The 13,382-nt window shown below is 42.2% G+C and overlaps 1 protein-coding gene across 1 annotated transcript in view; it reads left to right on the top strand.

Annotated features, from left to right (window-relative positions):
* Window positions 1-13,382, top strand: part of sez6b (seizure related 6 homolog b) — a 141,333-nt gene that overhangs the window by 48,945 nt on the left and 79,006 nt on the right. The window contains exons 2-3 of the mRNA XM_047595015.1: window positions 8,659-9,198; window positions 11,956-12,089. Coding sequence (XP_047450971.1) covers window positions 8,659-9,198; window positions 11,956-12,089 — 674 coding nt within the window. The remainder of the gene's footprint in view (window positions 1-8,658; window positions 9,199-11,955; window positions 12,090-13,382) is intronic.

Here is a 13,382-nt window from a genome sequence, read left to right on the forward strand (position 1 = left end):
GGGTCAGGCTTGTTCCAGTGCATCCCACAGATACTTGATTGGATTAGGATCTATAGAGACCATCTGAGACCATTGTTGTTAATTTCTCCTATCAGTGGTCATAATGTGTCTAAATAGTGAATATAACATACGATGGTTTTGAGATGGCTTGTCACGATGTCTGGTTGTATCCAACATTTGCACGGATGCCCCAGATCTTATGCTTCATTCCATTATTGGCCTGATTTATCAAAACAATCTTATTTCTATAGTTCTGTAGTATCTGTTATCCTTTCAAAATGGGACTATTTCATAGATCTTAGTGGAACTACATTAGCATTACAAATGCTATTATAACTCATTGTAATGTCAGACATGTAGAGCTTGGCATTAAACCTCTTTACATATTTGATACAGATTAAAGCGCGTCTTTAGTTCCAAATGCTGGGAGACCGATCACAATGGACTTATAATCTTTTCATTGTTCTTTTCAGTCAGAGTCAAAAATATTATCAGCTGGTTCTCTGGTGCAGTGGTTTTTAGGAAGAGACCCACATCCACCCCTCCCCTTACCCTCCTAAACACTGTGGACTCATTCAGGTTCCCAGGGTCCACAATCTCGCGGTACCTGAAGTGGACCTCCCACATTGACACTGTTTGAAAGAAGGCCCAGCAGAGGTTGTACTTTTTGCGTCAGCTCAGGAAGTTCAACCTGCCCCAGGAGCTGCTGATCATCTTCTACTCTGCAATAATCCAGTCTGTCCTTACTGCATCCATCACGGTCTGGCTTGGATCAGCCACCAGACAGGACAGGGACAAACTGCAGAGGACAATCGGGTCTGCAGAGAGAATTATTGGCACTGACCTTCCCTCCATCCAGGACCTGTACCGTTCCAGGGTCAGGAAGTGGGCCGGTAAAATCTCCACTGACCCCTCACACCCCGGACACTACCTATTCACACTCCTCCCCTCAGGCCGGCGTTACAGAGCACTGTACGCCAAAACCACCTTTCTTTCCCCGTCACAGAGCATGTGACCGTTCCCAATAACTCTCATTACATTTTGTACATACTACTGTTCATATTCATGCTCATATTCATGTTCATATTCACTATACAGTATATATATACTATTTTTTATACTGAAAGTCTATGTTGTACAGTATATCTATTTTTGCGTATATTTGTATTTTTATGCTTATTCAAGTGGTATTTTTATTTTGTTGTACCATTGAGCAAAACGACCAAATTCCTTATATGTGTTCACATACCTGGCCAATAAAGCTGATTCTGATTAAACTGACTTCAGTATGTTGGAAATATTAAGCATTATTTCCCAGTTACATATCACTCTATACATCGTTCTATAGAGATGCTAATGTGTGGTTTCACAGAGGCGTGTGTTCTCCGCACACACGCCGACAGCCTACTTCTACTTTAGCTTTCCGTAACGGCATACACCTGTATGCTCGCCGCAACATCCAGTTATCAATCTGTTTCCAGTTAGCATTCAATCATTTTCACAGGTCGGAATAAATTTATGCCAGGTCAGACATATCCGGCGTAGATGGCATTGCTTTGTGTTGTCTCAGCAAGTACTTTCCCTCTAAATCACAATTCCTGGCATTGCTGAGACGTAAGGCTGCCAAACAATTTCCATTTGCTGTTGTTTGACTGGTGGGTCCCCGCTTCACTCTAGGGCTGTTTTTTTTTTTTTTTTTAACATTAATTTGTTTGCCATCCGTGGCTGGGAAAGTGACAGCCACCGGAATTTGAGCTGAGTCTGAATCCTCACTGATTATTGCCACACTTTGAGCAAAAGCAGCGTCCCTGTCTCTCAGCATTTTTTTTTTTTTTTTTTTCATTTTTTTTGGCAGAAGCAGCGAGCAAAATCAAATGCAATAAAAGCATGTCTGGATTAGAGCTTGTTAAGCAAGAGAAGAGCCTTTAATTGCTCTGGCTTTGTGCAGCATCACAAAGAGACGTTGCTAATCTGTAGCTCAAGGGTGAATGTTTGTGACTAAACTAGCGTAGACGTAAAGTATGGTGATGGGAAAGAGGCGCATTCCAGGAAAGCGGATTTGAATAGAAATGGTGATAAAGATACGCCCAGGCTCAAATTGGTTGCTGGCGGGATGTTACATTTTTTCATTGTGACGCGGTGAGACTGCACATTTCATTCAGAATACCTTGATTTCACCAGTGAGGGCTTCGCTTTACATGGCTTGTGGCGGAATTGGAGACGCTGGCTCTGGAAAGTTTTTTTTTTTTTTTAATTCAATTTGCATAGTTTTTTTTGTAATTACTGATATGCTGGAACCATTACAGAGTCTGCTAAAAGCACGAGACTAATTCGAAAGAGAAAATTAAAGTAAACACGCACACACAGAGCAGTCTTGCCATTCATGAAAAGAATAACCCAGGGCATATCTTGCCTTCTCTCCGAGATGCCAATCAATGCGTCTGATACAGGCTGGCGCTGGCTATTGATCCACTCGTCCTCCTCGTCTTTGTCCTCCGCCATTAAGGAGATGCGAGGGTGACCTTTTCCGGAGGTGTTGGAGTGGAAAGGAGACTGTTTAACTGCTTCCGTGAGAATAAGGCCCCCGAGGCATTGAGACCCACAGACACGGCTGCTTCTTTACTGGTTACTTCTCTGTATAGTATACCCTAATGATGGGGTTAACTGGCAGGTTCATCTCTCTCTATCATGATTCATTACATCTATGAGATACTACCTAGAAAGCACATTGTTGTTGTTGCTGTTGTGGGGATGTTTGCAAATGCAGTAAAAAAAAAAAAAGAATCATATTACTCAAACACTAAAGCAATACTTTACATTGATTGGGCATTATGTCCACATTTCTAATATTGTGTTGGTCTCCCTTGTGCCTCTAAAACAGTAAAGACTTATTTGAGAATGGATGATGAGTCTATTGTCTGACGGACTCAACATCCATTATTAGTGGGGGTCGTTGTGTCCTATTGGTTGATTATTGTTCCTAAACTGCATGTGTGTCTGAGTCAAGCTGCATCCTGCTGGGGATGACTGCTGCCAACAGGGAGTGTCATTACTGTGGGTTGGGGATTCCTGGTCTGTTTTAGGTGGGTGGTACGCGTCTAAGTAACATCCACACGAATGCCTTTCTGAGTAGAACATTTATTGTCGCAAGATGGTTGATGTTATTTACCGCTCCTGTCAGTGGTTTTATAGTTGTGACTGTTCTTAAGTGTGAGCAGCCACTATTAAAGTAAAGCAAGTAAGTAAATACTACATCAGTGCTGTGTAATACCCAATTTCCTCACTTGTCTCTCTCTCATACTGTCATTTGATATAAAGTAAACATACTCAACCTGATCAAACACTGTTGTTTGTTTAATCAAATAAATACTCAAATCTTAAAATTAGTTGTAAGCTACTCTAAATTTAAAACTTTACCCTTGACGTCTCTCAGGGTTTTTACTTTCGAACGAGGTCAAAGAACACACTGCGTTCACTCAACAGAATATTTTTTCATGAAATCTTTTCTGTTGCAGATGTTATGATTCCGTAAACCAGACCTTGTCACTACTTTGACCCTGTTAATGGTTTTTGCTGATTTTCAGTTTCCTCAATGGGCTCAAGGGGAAACTACGAGGCCTATGTTTGGACATAATGGCGGTGGCTGTACTTGCCATTATTAAGATTGCATGAATGAGTGTCCCTGGCCGCAGGGTTTTGGATCAATACGAAGAAGGAAATTTTAAAGTGGGTAACACTTTGCTACGGGCAACACTAGATTAAGAGTCTAGTTTGTATTCACGGAGCGAGACAGCAGCCATGCAATCAATTCTGCTTCGTATAAAATCCCAAAACATGCTGCAAACGTTGTGTGTATGCAGTACATAAACGGGACAATGAAAATAATATGTTTGTGTCTGGTGCCAAACAGGAAAAAAGTTCAGTGAGTTGAATCTAAAGTCGGTTTCCTCATTTCTTATCAGCCCCTTCATTTTTCACATTTCAAGCTTTCCTGCGAGACGTCTAATGTGAAACATGTGCAGGATGTGTTTTGAATTAGTGCTGTCATGTTAGAATTTATGTTCTATTTAATTTCTAATGTTTTGCCGTCAAGGTTATGTTTTAGATTATTCTGTTAAAACATTAACAGGGTCTGTGTGATCTTTCAGAGCTCAAAACTGCAACTCCCACACTCCCACTTGACCCTTTCACAACCATAGTCCCAGTGTGTCAGAAACACATGGCCGTGTCCTGCTGGAATCCTTTCAGCGCTTTCAAATCCTCTCTTCGGCTGCACTCGCATTAAGTGGTCAGTCAGTCTAGCTGGAGAAAATGAAATCAAAGAAATCCCATTAAAAGGCACAGGAGGAGTTTTTCCTTTCGTCTCTTCTCTTTTTTTTTCAGGTCTGTTTTTAGTTCATGCAAAGCACTTGATTCATATGCTCCTTGCTGTACATACTGCTCTGTTTTGTCCTTTGGGCAAATATTCCAGGGGGAAGAAAAAAAAAACACTCCCCGGTACATTAATGTCGGTGGCTTTAATATTTATATATATATGTAAAGAGGCCATCCAGGATCACTTTTGCTCCTCACGGTGCAAAAAACACATTCATCCTTATTATGTCAGAAACTTGTTTAATATACCATAGTGTAGACAAATGACTGGGGATCCATCGAGTGTTTAAAAATAATTCAGCGATCAGACTTTGAAGGCAAATGCTAGAGCCTTTCTTCCTCGCTGCTCTGTGTCCCAGTGTAAAGTCCACTGAACTTTAAAGATAGGGATTTGTATCGGAATCATGGTTTTATCCAAAGGGGGGCTTGAAATCTGTGGTGGCTCTTTGACTGCTTTCGGGAACGACATCAAAGTGTACCTTAAGGTGCTTTGCCCTTTTTCAAATTCGTCCTCTTGCTACATCACAAACACAAGAAAACTGACACCGAGGTAAAGAAAAAGCAAATAAAAGGAATCAAACAGGCCATTTGACATAGGCTGTTGTTTAAACATTTGGTTTTACATTCTTCTTTGATTGAATTATTTATTATTTAATATGTTTGTCCGAACAGACTTTGGCATTTTGGATAGCATCACCCTGAATGGATTTTTGCTTTCTGGATGCCGCCTTTATGGCCCCATGAATGTCACCTTGCTGTGGTGGAACCTTTAGGACGTCCTGCTCACAGCCCATCGCGCCGCTCAACCGAAACTAACACAAACACAAACAGAGGAAATCATGACCTTCACTGTGTGTTCAACCAAGTGGTGCAGGGACTTGGTTTTGGTCAGGGCTTTGTCCAACATTTTACAGGAACATTTTGGGGCAAGACACAGGGGGAGGCAGGGACAGGAAACAAAATAACCTTTAAAGAAGGCTACTGTAGTGATGAGCAGGAAGTCTGATAATATGGATCCAACAAAAGGTTCAATCTGCAAATAAGCAAAGTTATCCAAAAAATAAAACCAAAATTACTATCAGTCTTGGATGGCGTTATTTTACCATAGTGATTTGAAACAGGCACAACTGACAGCGCTACAAGAAGCAAAGATCAGATCATTCTGCTAAACAAGTAATAGTCCAGAGACAATTATACAATGGACGTTGGAGATTTTAATGCTGTAAATGTCAAAATACATACGCAAAACATGCTGTAGTAGAGAGTTTTCTGATCTGATCAGATAACATTAGTTGCCATAGACCTCCATAGATTTACAGATCTACACATGCATGTGCAGTTTGGTGCTTTGAAGTCTGATTGGGTTCCAATCAAAATACTTGGCTTGAACTGAACTGGGTTGAGGTCCGTGGTTTGGGTTAGGAAAAGATCAGGATCTTGGCTAAAATAAACCAATATTCATCTATGAAATCAGAATTAAAATGGAAACAGACATTTCGTCAGCCCCTCCATCGACCCCTCCATCCACCCCTTCATCCTCTCCTCTCGGTGTTGGGGTTCTGTGGCTTTCTGTCCAGTATGTGCATTGCTTCAGCTCTGTTATTAGCCCATCCCTTTGAAAACTCAATACTGAGACACATTGGAATGCCAAGGATTAGAGGAAGAAGAATTTGGTTCAGTATTGGAGAATAATGATGCATCAGTGTGCATGTTAAGCAGAAGAACCTGAGCAACTTCATGGTCAGTAAAAATTGGTCAATGCATCGCTAGTGCTTTCTAATTCCTCTTGCGTATCTACCAACAAACATATCATATCAATCTACAGTGAAGTGCAATTCAGATTTCTCTTCTGGTGATGCAATTATCATTGTGATTTATGTTAAAGGGTTTGGTGCTACATCTGAACTCCCAAAGATGTTAGAAAAAAAATCCTAATTATACATATAGTATATATAGTACAGCAAGGGGGAAAAAAAGGATTTCTCGTCAGTCATTGTGAGACTCAGACTCATTTCTTATTTTTCTTGTTGATTCGCCTTGCAGTGCTTTTGACTGTGTGCAGAGAGCTATGTCTGCTCGACAAGTGAGGTGCTGGGCGGGAAGTGGCACAGCTACAATAAAGCCTGATTGTTTGAAGCAGATAGCTATTAGTCGGCAGAGAGTGGGACCCATTATGGTGGAAATGAAGCATTGTTAAGGAAACATAAGACTTCCCTCAGCGGATGACGGCCTCCTGAAGGGGCTTCAGATTAGATCTCACAGGTGCACTTGGGAGGGGAGCACTGATGATCACAAGCCGGGAATTATAGCGGCTCATCAGATCTCCTTGGGAATGAATATTAAGTCATACTACGAGGGGAGAGGGGGGAGAAGTTAGTGATTTGTGCAATTTGTGAAAATTGTTTGGCTTTTATGGGCTGGCTTTTTATAATGGCAGTTTTCATGTCTGCTGCGAGTCAACGGCCAATCGGCTCACAGCGCTCAGGCACTGCCTCATGTAAACGCTGTGAGTGTCGAAAGAAAATATGGCTAAAATCCAGCTTTGAGAGAAGGAATGGCTTGCTTTAAAGATTGCAGAACAGTGTGATTGAATCTTGATGTTTCCCTGCAGAAGCATGAGACAGGTTCTTCTCTCCCTTGATGTCAGAGAGAAGCACAGTGAAGCATAGCAGTGAACAGGGAAAGATAAAGAGTCTGACTGAATTTTAGATTTATTCTCTGACTATGAAGTCATACTTTCTGCTGACAAAATCACAGTAGCTCTGCAAAATGAAACTTATATCTCAGATCTGACACACAGTGTGCCGAGAAACTTCTGCAGCTGGCGTTTATGTGGATTTTCTTAGACGTGCACCACCCACCTAGACCAGATCAGGCACCCCCACCCCATAGCAATGAAATTCCTTGATGGTGGTAGCCATCCACCAGCAGGACGCAGCCTGACTCAGGCTGCGTGTGTGTCAGAAACACACACAAAAACGGTTTATGAACGACTCAATAAACATGAAAAACAGCACAGGGTGTTGACCCGGCCTCCAAACTCACTATATCCCAAACTGATCGAATATCTGTGGGATGCAATGGAAGAAGCTTGATCCCCAGAGGCCCCTCCCCTCAACCCACAGGAACCAAAGGCCCCTTTCCAGCCCCATCAAGACATGCCCAGAAGTTTCATGTCCGGTCTCTGATGAGTCACAACAGTTTTGGAGGCACAAGGTACTCTACATAATATAAGGAAGGTGGTCATAATGTTATGCCTGATTAGTGTACCTCCCCCGTTTAGAGGCAGGTTTTCCAGTTTTATATTGGTGGTTTCTTTTACTACTCCCCTTTCTAACCTTTGTTTCTAGCTAAAGTGGGTGCGTTGTTGTCCTCAGAACTTTCTTCAGCCGTGGGTGGACCACCGAGTAATGAACTGAAGTTACTGTTAGATTTTACATACAGTACATGCAGCTTATAAAATATGACGCGTTATTATAAAGTCAGGCATGATACAACCTGAATACTCCTTTTTCTCCTGGAAGGGAGTGTTGTGTTGAAGTTTCCTGGAAACAGATGCTCATACACATGGTAGCTTTGCATGTTTTCTCTACTATGGAGGGGGAAAAAATCCTTTGATCCTGGTAAGCTAAAATTTTTTATTGAATATTTACTGTGGAACCCAGGGGAAGAGGGGTACCAGGACACCGGGATAAAATCAGATCTTACACTAAGGGCTGAAAACCATTTTATCTGAGTGTCCTGGGGCCCTGGAGACCTTTGGAGACTGAAGCACTTCTGTATATCCTTTTGCTTACAGTCCTTGATTGACAACAGCACACTGGCAAACACGACTCAGAGAGGACTGCAAGCCCTGTGGTCAAAAGGCAGCACTGGCCCATGTGGTGTCTAGACATTAAACAGCTCTAATTTGAGAACATTATACCACAGGTGGCATCAGAATAAGTAGCTTCTGTCTCTGGCTGTCTCTAGAGTAGGAGAAATGCCAAATCGACACAACAGTTGTGTGAAGTAGGTTTCAGGAGGGACGTTGAAAGGCAGGAGCAGATGGGAATGCGGATAGTCATACTCAGTAAAGGTTGGGTAGAACCTGCTGACGTCTGCTCCTGGCTGGTTGCTACAGTTTGCTCAAGTGAGAATGAATACTGACGATGTGCTGTAGATGGAGAGGTTAAAAGGCAGAGCAGTGAATGTGCAAAAGTATCTTGATAAGTAATGATTAAGTCTTTGGAATGAATCAGCCTCACTCAAACCACATCCATATTTCTCTTTCATTCTCTGTAGCCTCAGCCACTGAAGATCATATATCGATCACACAAAGGGCGACTCCAGAGAACGGGGCAAACCTGTACCCCTCGACCCAGGACACAGACAGGAGACTCCCTGTCGTCACCACCGCCCCGCCTATCAATGTCCCCAATCACCACTCGCTCTACCGGAACCCCCCACAACACCAGGCCCCGTTTGGCCCTCACGGTCAGCCGGACTACTTTGAAGATAGCGGAGGATCCAGTTCCCTGCCCAACTTCTACAACCCGCCTTTTGGGAATCAACCAGATAATGGTGATAAAAGGGTTTCAAACGGGAGGACTGAAAGCACCAGCAGGCAAACCACCATTACCACACACACATTAGCAGCCACTTCTCACTTCAACACCCCTGTTCCGGTCGTCGGCACAGCTTTAAAAGATCGACAGCGTTCTACTTTCACCCCCTCCACACATGTGGCTATATGGGAGAAAGAAGGGAGGCCAGGCAGAGATGAAGAGGAGACAACCACCACCACCACCACCACAACCATGGCAACAACCATGCAGAGTCCAGGTAAGAATACTTTTCCATATATTTTGCTCCATGGGCACGGTCCACCTGAGGCTGCAGCCCTCTACTCCAACTGAACACACTACAGTGTGAACAAATAGATGGGTCAAACAACAGGAACATAATTTCCCCTCTGGGACCAATACAGTATAAATTATTAAATTAATTAAGTATGCAAATCAGGCATAACATTACGACCACTGACAGGACCAACATTGATCAACTTGAGGCAGTGATCCGTCATCCATCTTTATATACACCAATCAGCCACAACATTATGACCAGGAGAAGTAAATAACATTGACCTTCTTGTGACAATTCAGTGTTCTGCTGGGAAACTTTAGGACTTGGCGTTCCCGAGGATGTTACTTAGACATGTACCACCCACCTAGACCAGACCAAGCAATTCAATTCAGTAGTATTTATACAGCATCAATAACGATACAAATTGTCAAGATGCTTTACAAGATCCAGCCTGAAACCTCCAGAGCAAGCCTGAAGGAGACGGTGGCAAGGAAACATTCCCTTTTAACAGGAGGAAACCTTGAGCAGGACCTTGCTCATAAGGAGGGAATATAGAATAAGATAGAGACACAAAAGAGAGAAAAGAGAGCAGCAGGAGAAATGAGAATAAACATACATCTGTCATGCATCTGACTAAAGCAAACATGTAGAATCTGGAGATGATACAGATACACAATATAGCTGACGACAGTTTGAGAATATAAGAAGTAGACAGGTTGGAGCATTGTTCATTTAGGTGGGAGTGGATAACTGCACGTCATGAAGACTGGAGAGGTTGATGAGACCATGACAACAGGTCAGAAACACATGTCGGAGACATGCAGGAGGAGATGCAGGAGGAGGAGAGGGGGAGACACAGCAGTTAACACAGCAGAGACCTTGATGACAGCAGGATGCAGACACACACACACGAAAAGGGTTTAGGAACAACTCAAAAAACATGAAAGACAGCTCAAGGTGTTCACCTGGCCTCTAAATTCACTAGATCCCAAACCGATCAAGTATCTGCGATCCACAGAGTCCCCTCCCCTCAACCCATAGGACCCAAAGGCCCCCACTGACATCATCCTGTTACCAGACACCAGATGACACCAGATGATCCATGTCCATTATCTGATGAGTCACAACAGTATTAGAGGCACAAGGGAGATCTACACAATATTAGGAAGGTGGTCATAATGTTATGGCTGACCGGTGTATACGGCACTGCATAAATTACATTATGTCATGATGTTCATTATGATGTGTTTGCATGTTTGTAATTAAATCAATATGGACAACAGAATATACAGTTTTGTGTCATTTTATTGTATATAAAATGCAATATCGTGCTCATTTGTGTGTCTGCTTGTGTTTAATAATTTTAGGATCCTGCATTAGGCTGACATGCTGCATATTTTATGTCTTACTGATGCAATATCTGATTCCCAAATGTTTTTTTGTTGTTTTTGTGCCTTGATATCCATTTATGAAGTGGGTGAGGGAAAATGCATTTTCTTGTGAGACAAAGTGTAGCGAATGTCTCCAATCTGTGATATTTTCCATAAAATATTCTGAATATTTATCACTTATCATTTAAAGCAGAGATGCATCCAAACCCCACATCTGTCCTCCCGTACGTGACTCTACCAACGAGTGGTTTTCTCTTTTGATTGCGCCCATGCTGACCTCGCAGCCTCAGCTAATGTCTTCCCTGTTTGCATTTACTCAATCTCACAGCCATGGGACTGAAATAAATTACAACAGCATCACTGCATCACTAACCCTTAATCAAGGGGTCCAAACAGGGACAGCACCGTAGCGGCCCAGAGGCCTCTGCTTAAGAAGAGTGCGGAAGGGGAAAATAAATAGCACACTGGTAATTTCCTCTGGACTTTGTGGGTCAAGAAGTGTAATGTGGAAGCAAGTTGATTAATAGGCTCATGGACAGATAGTACTGTACCCAAAAACCCTAGCATAACACAGACATCCAGGAACATGGTGAATGACAGCACTGTAGTGCAGTAATAATGCTGGAGTGGACACTCCCTGAGGTGAAGTGCCGAGGGCACAGAGAGAGGATCTTCTTCTTCATAAAGTAGCACTTGAGAAAAAGTTTACTTTTTGGCTCAGAGAGGGATGAAGGCGCTGGTGCAGAAACTCCGTGAAAGCCACTAGGAAACATTTCGTCAGGGCAGAGCAGTTGAAGAAACAAGCCACTGGGGCCAAAAACAAATTAATTTCTGTATGTTAAATCTATGTACACTGGTGAACTAGGTAGAGGCAGTAAAAAGACAAAGCAGCGGGAAGGAGGAAGACAGGAGTCTCCTGTCTATGTGTAAAGCCTACACTATGTGTGTGGTGTGGTGTGTGTGTGTGTGTGTGTGTGTGTGTGTGTGTGTGTGTGTGTGTGTGTCTGTGTGTGTGTGTGGTTTTGGTAATACATTTGGCCCTTTACAGTTTATGACTTTTTCTCTTTTCCATTTTTGTTATGGCTTGTGAGCAGAGCAGTAACGGATGTCTGGCCTGCATCAGGGTTGTTTGTCCATAACCAAGATGGTCCAAGTTGCCTCACATGACAGGAATATCAATGTTACAATAGGAATAAATACAGTGATGATGTTAGGTAGATGTTAGGTCAGCTTGCCTTTTAAATTACCTTGCATCCTTGAATAGGAAAGTATTTTTTGTTAGCAGCCTGTAGTTGTCTGTCCTTTGTCTTGATGGACTTATAGAAATCTGTTGTTGCTCCTTTAGTTCCCTGTCACCTGAACCTGACTGGCCCAGAAGGATACGTAGAGGCTCCACCACAGTCCACGTCTGCTTTCCACTCCGCTGTGGACTGCAGCTACATCATTTTAGTCTACATGGGATATGGAGTGGAGGTCCAGGTAAGAATTTTATCTATCTATCTATCTATCTATCTATCTATCTATCTATCTATCTATCTATCTATCTATCTATCTATCTATCTATCTATCTATCTATCTATCTATCTATCTATCTATCTATCTATCTATCTATCTAATGATGTCAATGTCACAGAAATTCCTTCCTCCCACCATTGTAGTGTACTTTTGTTTGCTGATTTGCACATTAGCCACTGATAATCCCATTTTTAGGAATCAGGTGGTTTTGCTGTGCTGCTGATTCACAATATCTCACTTTAAAACAAGACGTTTCAAATATTTGATGAGAATTTGCATTTTCTAAAACTCTCAGCAAGTTCTTATTTATTCATTATTCATTTATTTCACTATTAATAACCTCTTATTTATCAAGCTATGTTTACTAAAGCGTAATATTTACATTTAATGTGACAGTGGACATGGATCGCATAGAACTGTGTACTAATCTCCCTCTGACTGTAAGGGTATGATCTCCGTGGATGTGGTGTTTAGGGATTTAAACTGATTGCCTTTGTAGCAGGATGACATGCTGACACCGTTATTTATAATGTGTGTAAGAGCTTTGCCAAGCTTAGATTTTATTCAGATGGACACATTACCATAGTCCATCTGTGCCCAAATCATTGTGCCAATTTAGACTGTTACAACACTGAGCATGGCGCTGACCTATTGTCAGATGGTTGGCTTCAATTAGATTTGAAATTATTCATCAACAACAGTCATCTCCTCCCAGCAGTGCAGTGATATACAGTTAACACAGCAGTGACTCTGACAGGGGAGCAGTTCATGGTTCATTTTTTTTTAAGATATGGCTCCATTACATCCCTTATCTCTTTAATTCGTCTGGATTTTACTCTCCCATTTTTTCTTGGTTAAAGTATTCACCTCATGCCGTAGAGTGCTGGACTGTCTTCTACATAGAGGAATCAAGAACACTGAGATGAGAGGCCCACAGACGGGATGTTTTCCTTGCATTTTTGTAAAATCTTAGATGAGCAATTACCATGCTCCTGAAGGAACTTTGGAAGGTCAGATACTTCTGGGATGTCTTTATAGTTTATAGACTGTGTCCCGCACCGTGGAGCTGTAGAACTCGAATCTGAGATGTTTTAGTCTTCTTGAAATGATGAATGTACATAAGTAATGATTTGATTGAACCAGGCTGGCGGTAATCAAGCGTGAATGTGTTTTTAACAGCTGCAGCCTACTAAGAAGGCAAGTAATTTGTCACACAGGCCTGAGACGTTACATATAGGGGAGAGACAAACCTAGTAT

Source organism: Mugil cephalus, chromosome 9, assembly GCF_022458985.1.
Source record: "Mugil cephalus isolate CIBA_MC_2020 chromosome 9, CIBA_Mcephalus_1.1, whole genome shotgun sequence".
Taxonomy (NCBI): domain Eukaryota; kingdom Metazoa; phylum Chordata; class Actinopteri; order Mugiliformes; family Mugilidae; genus Mugil; species Mugil cephalus.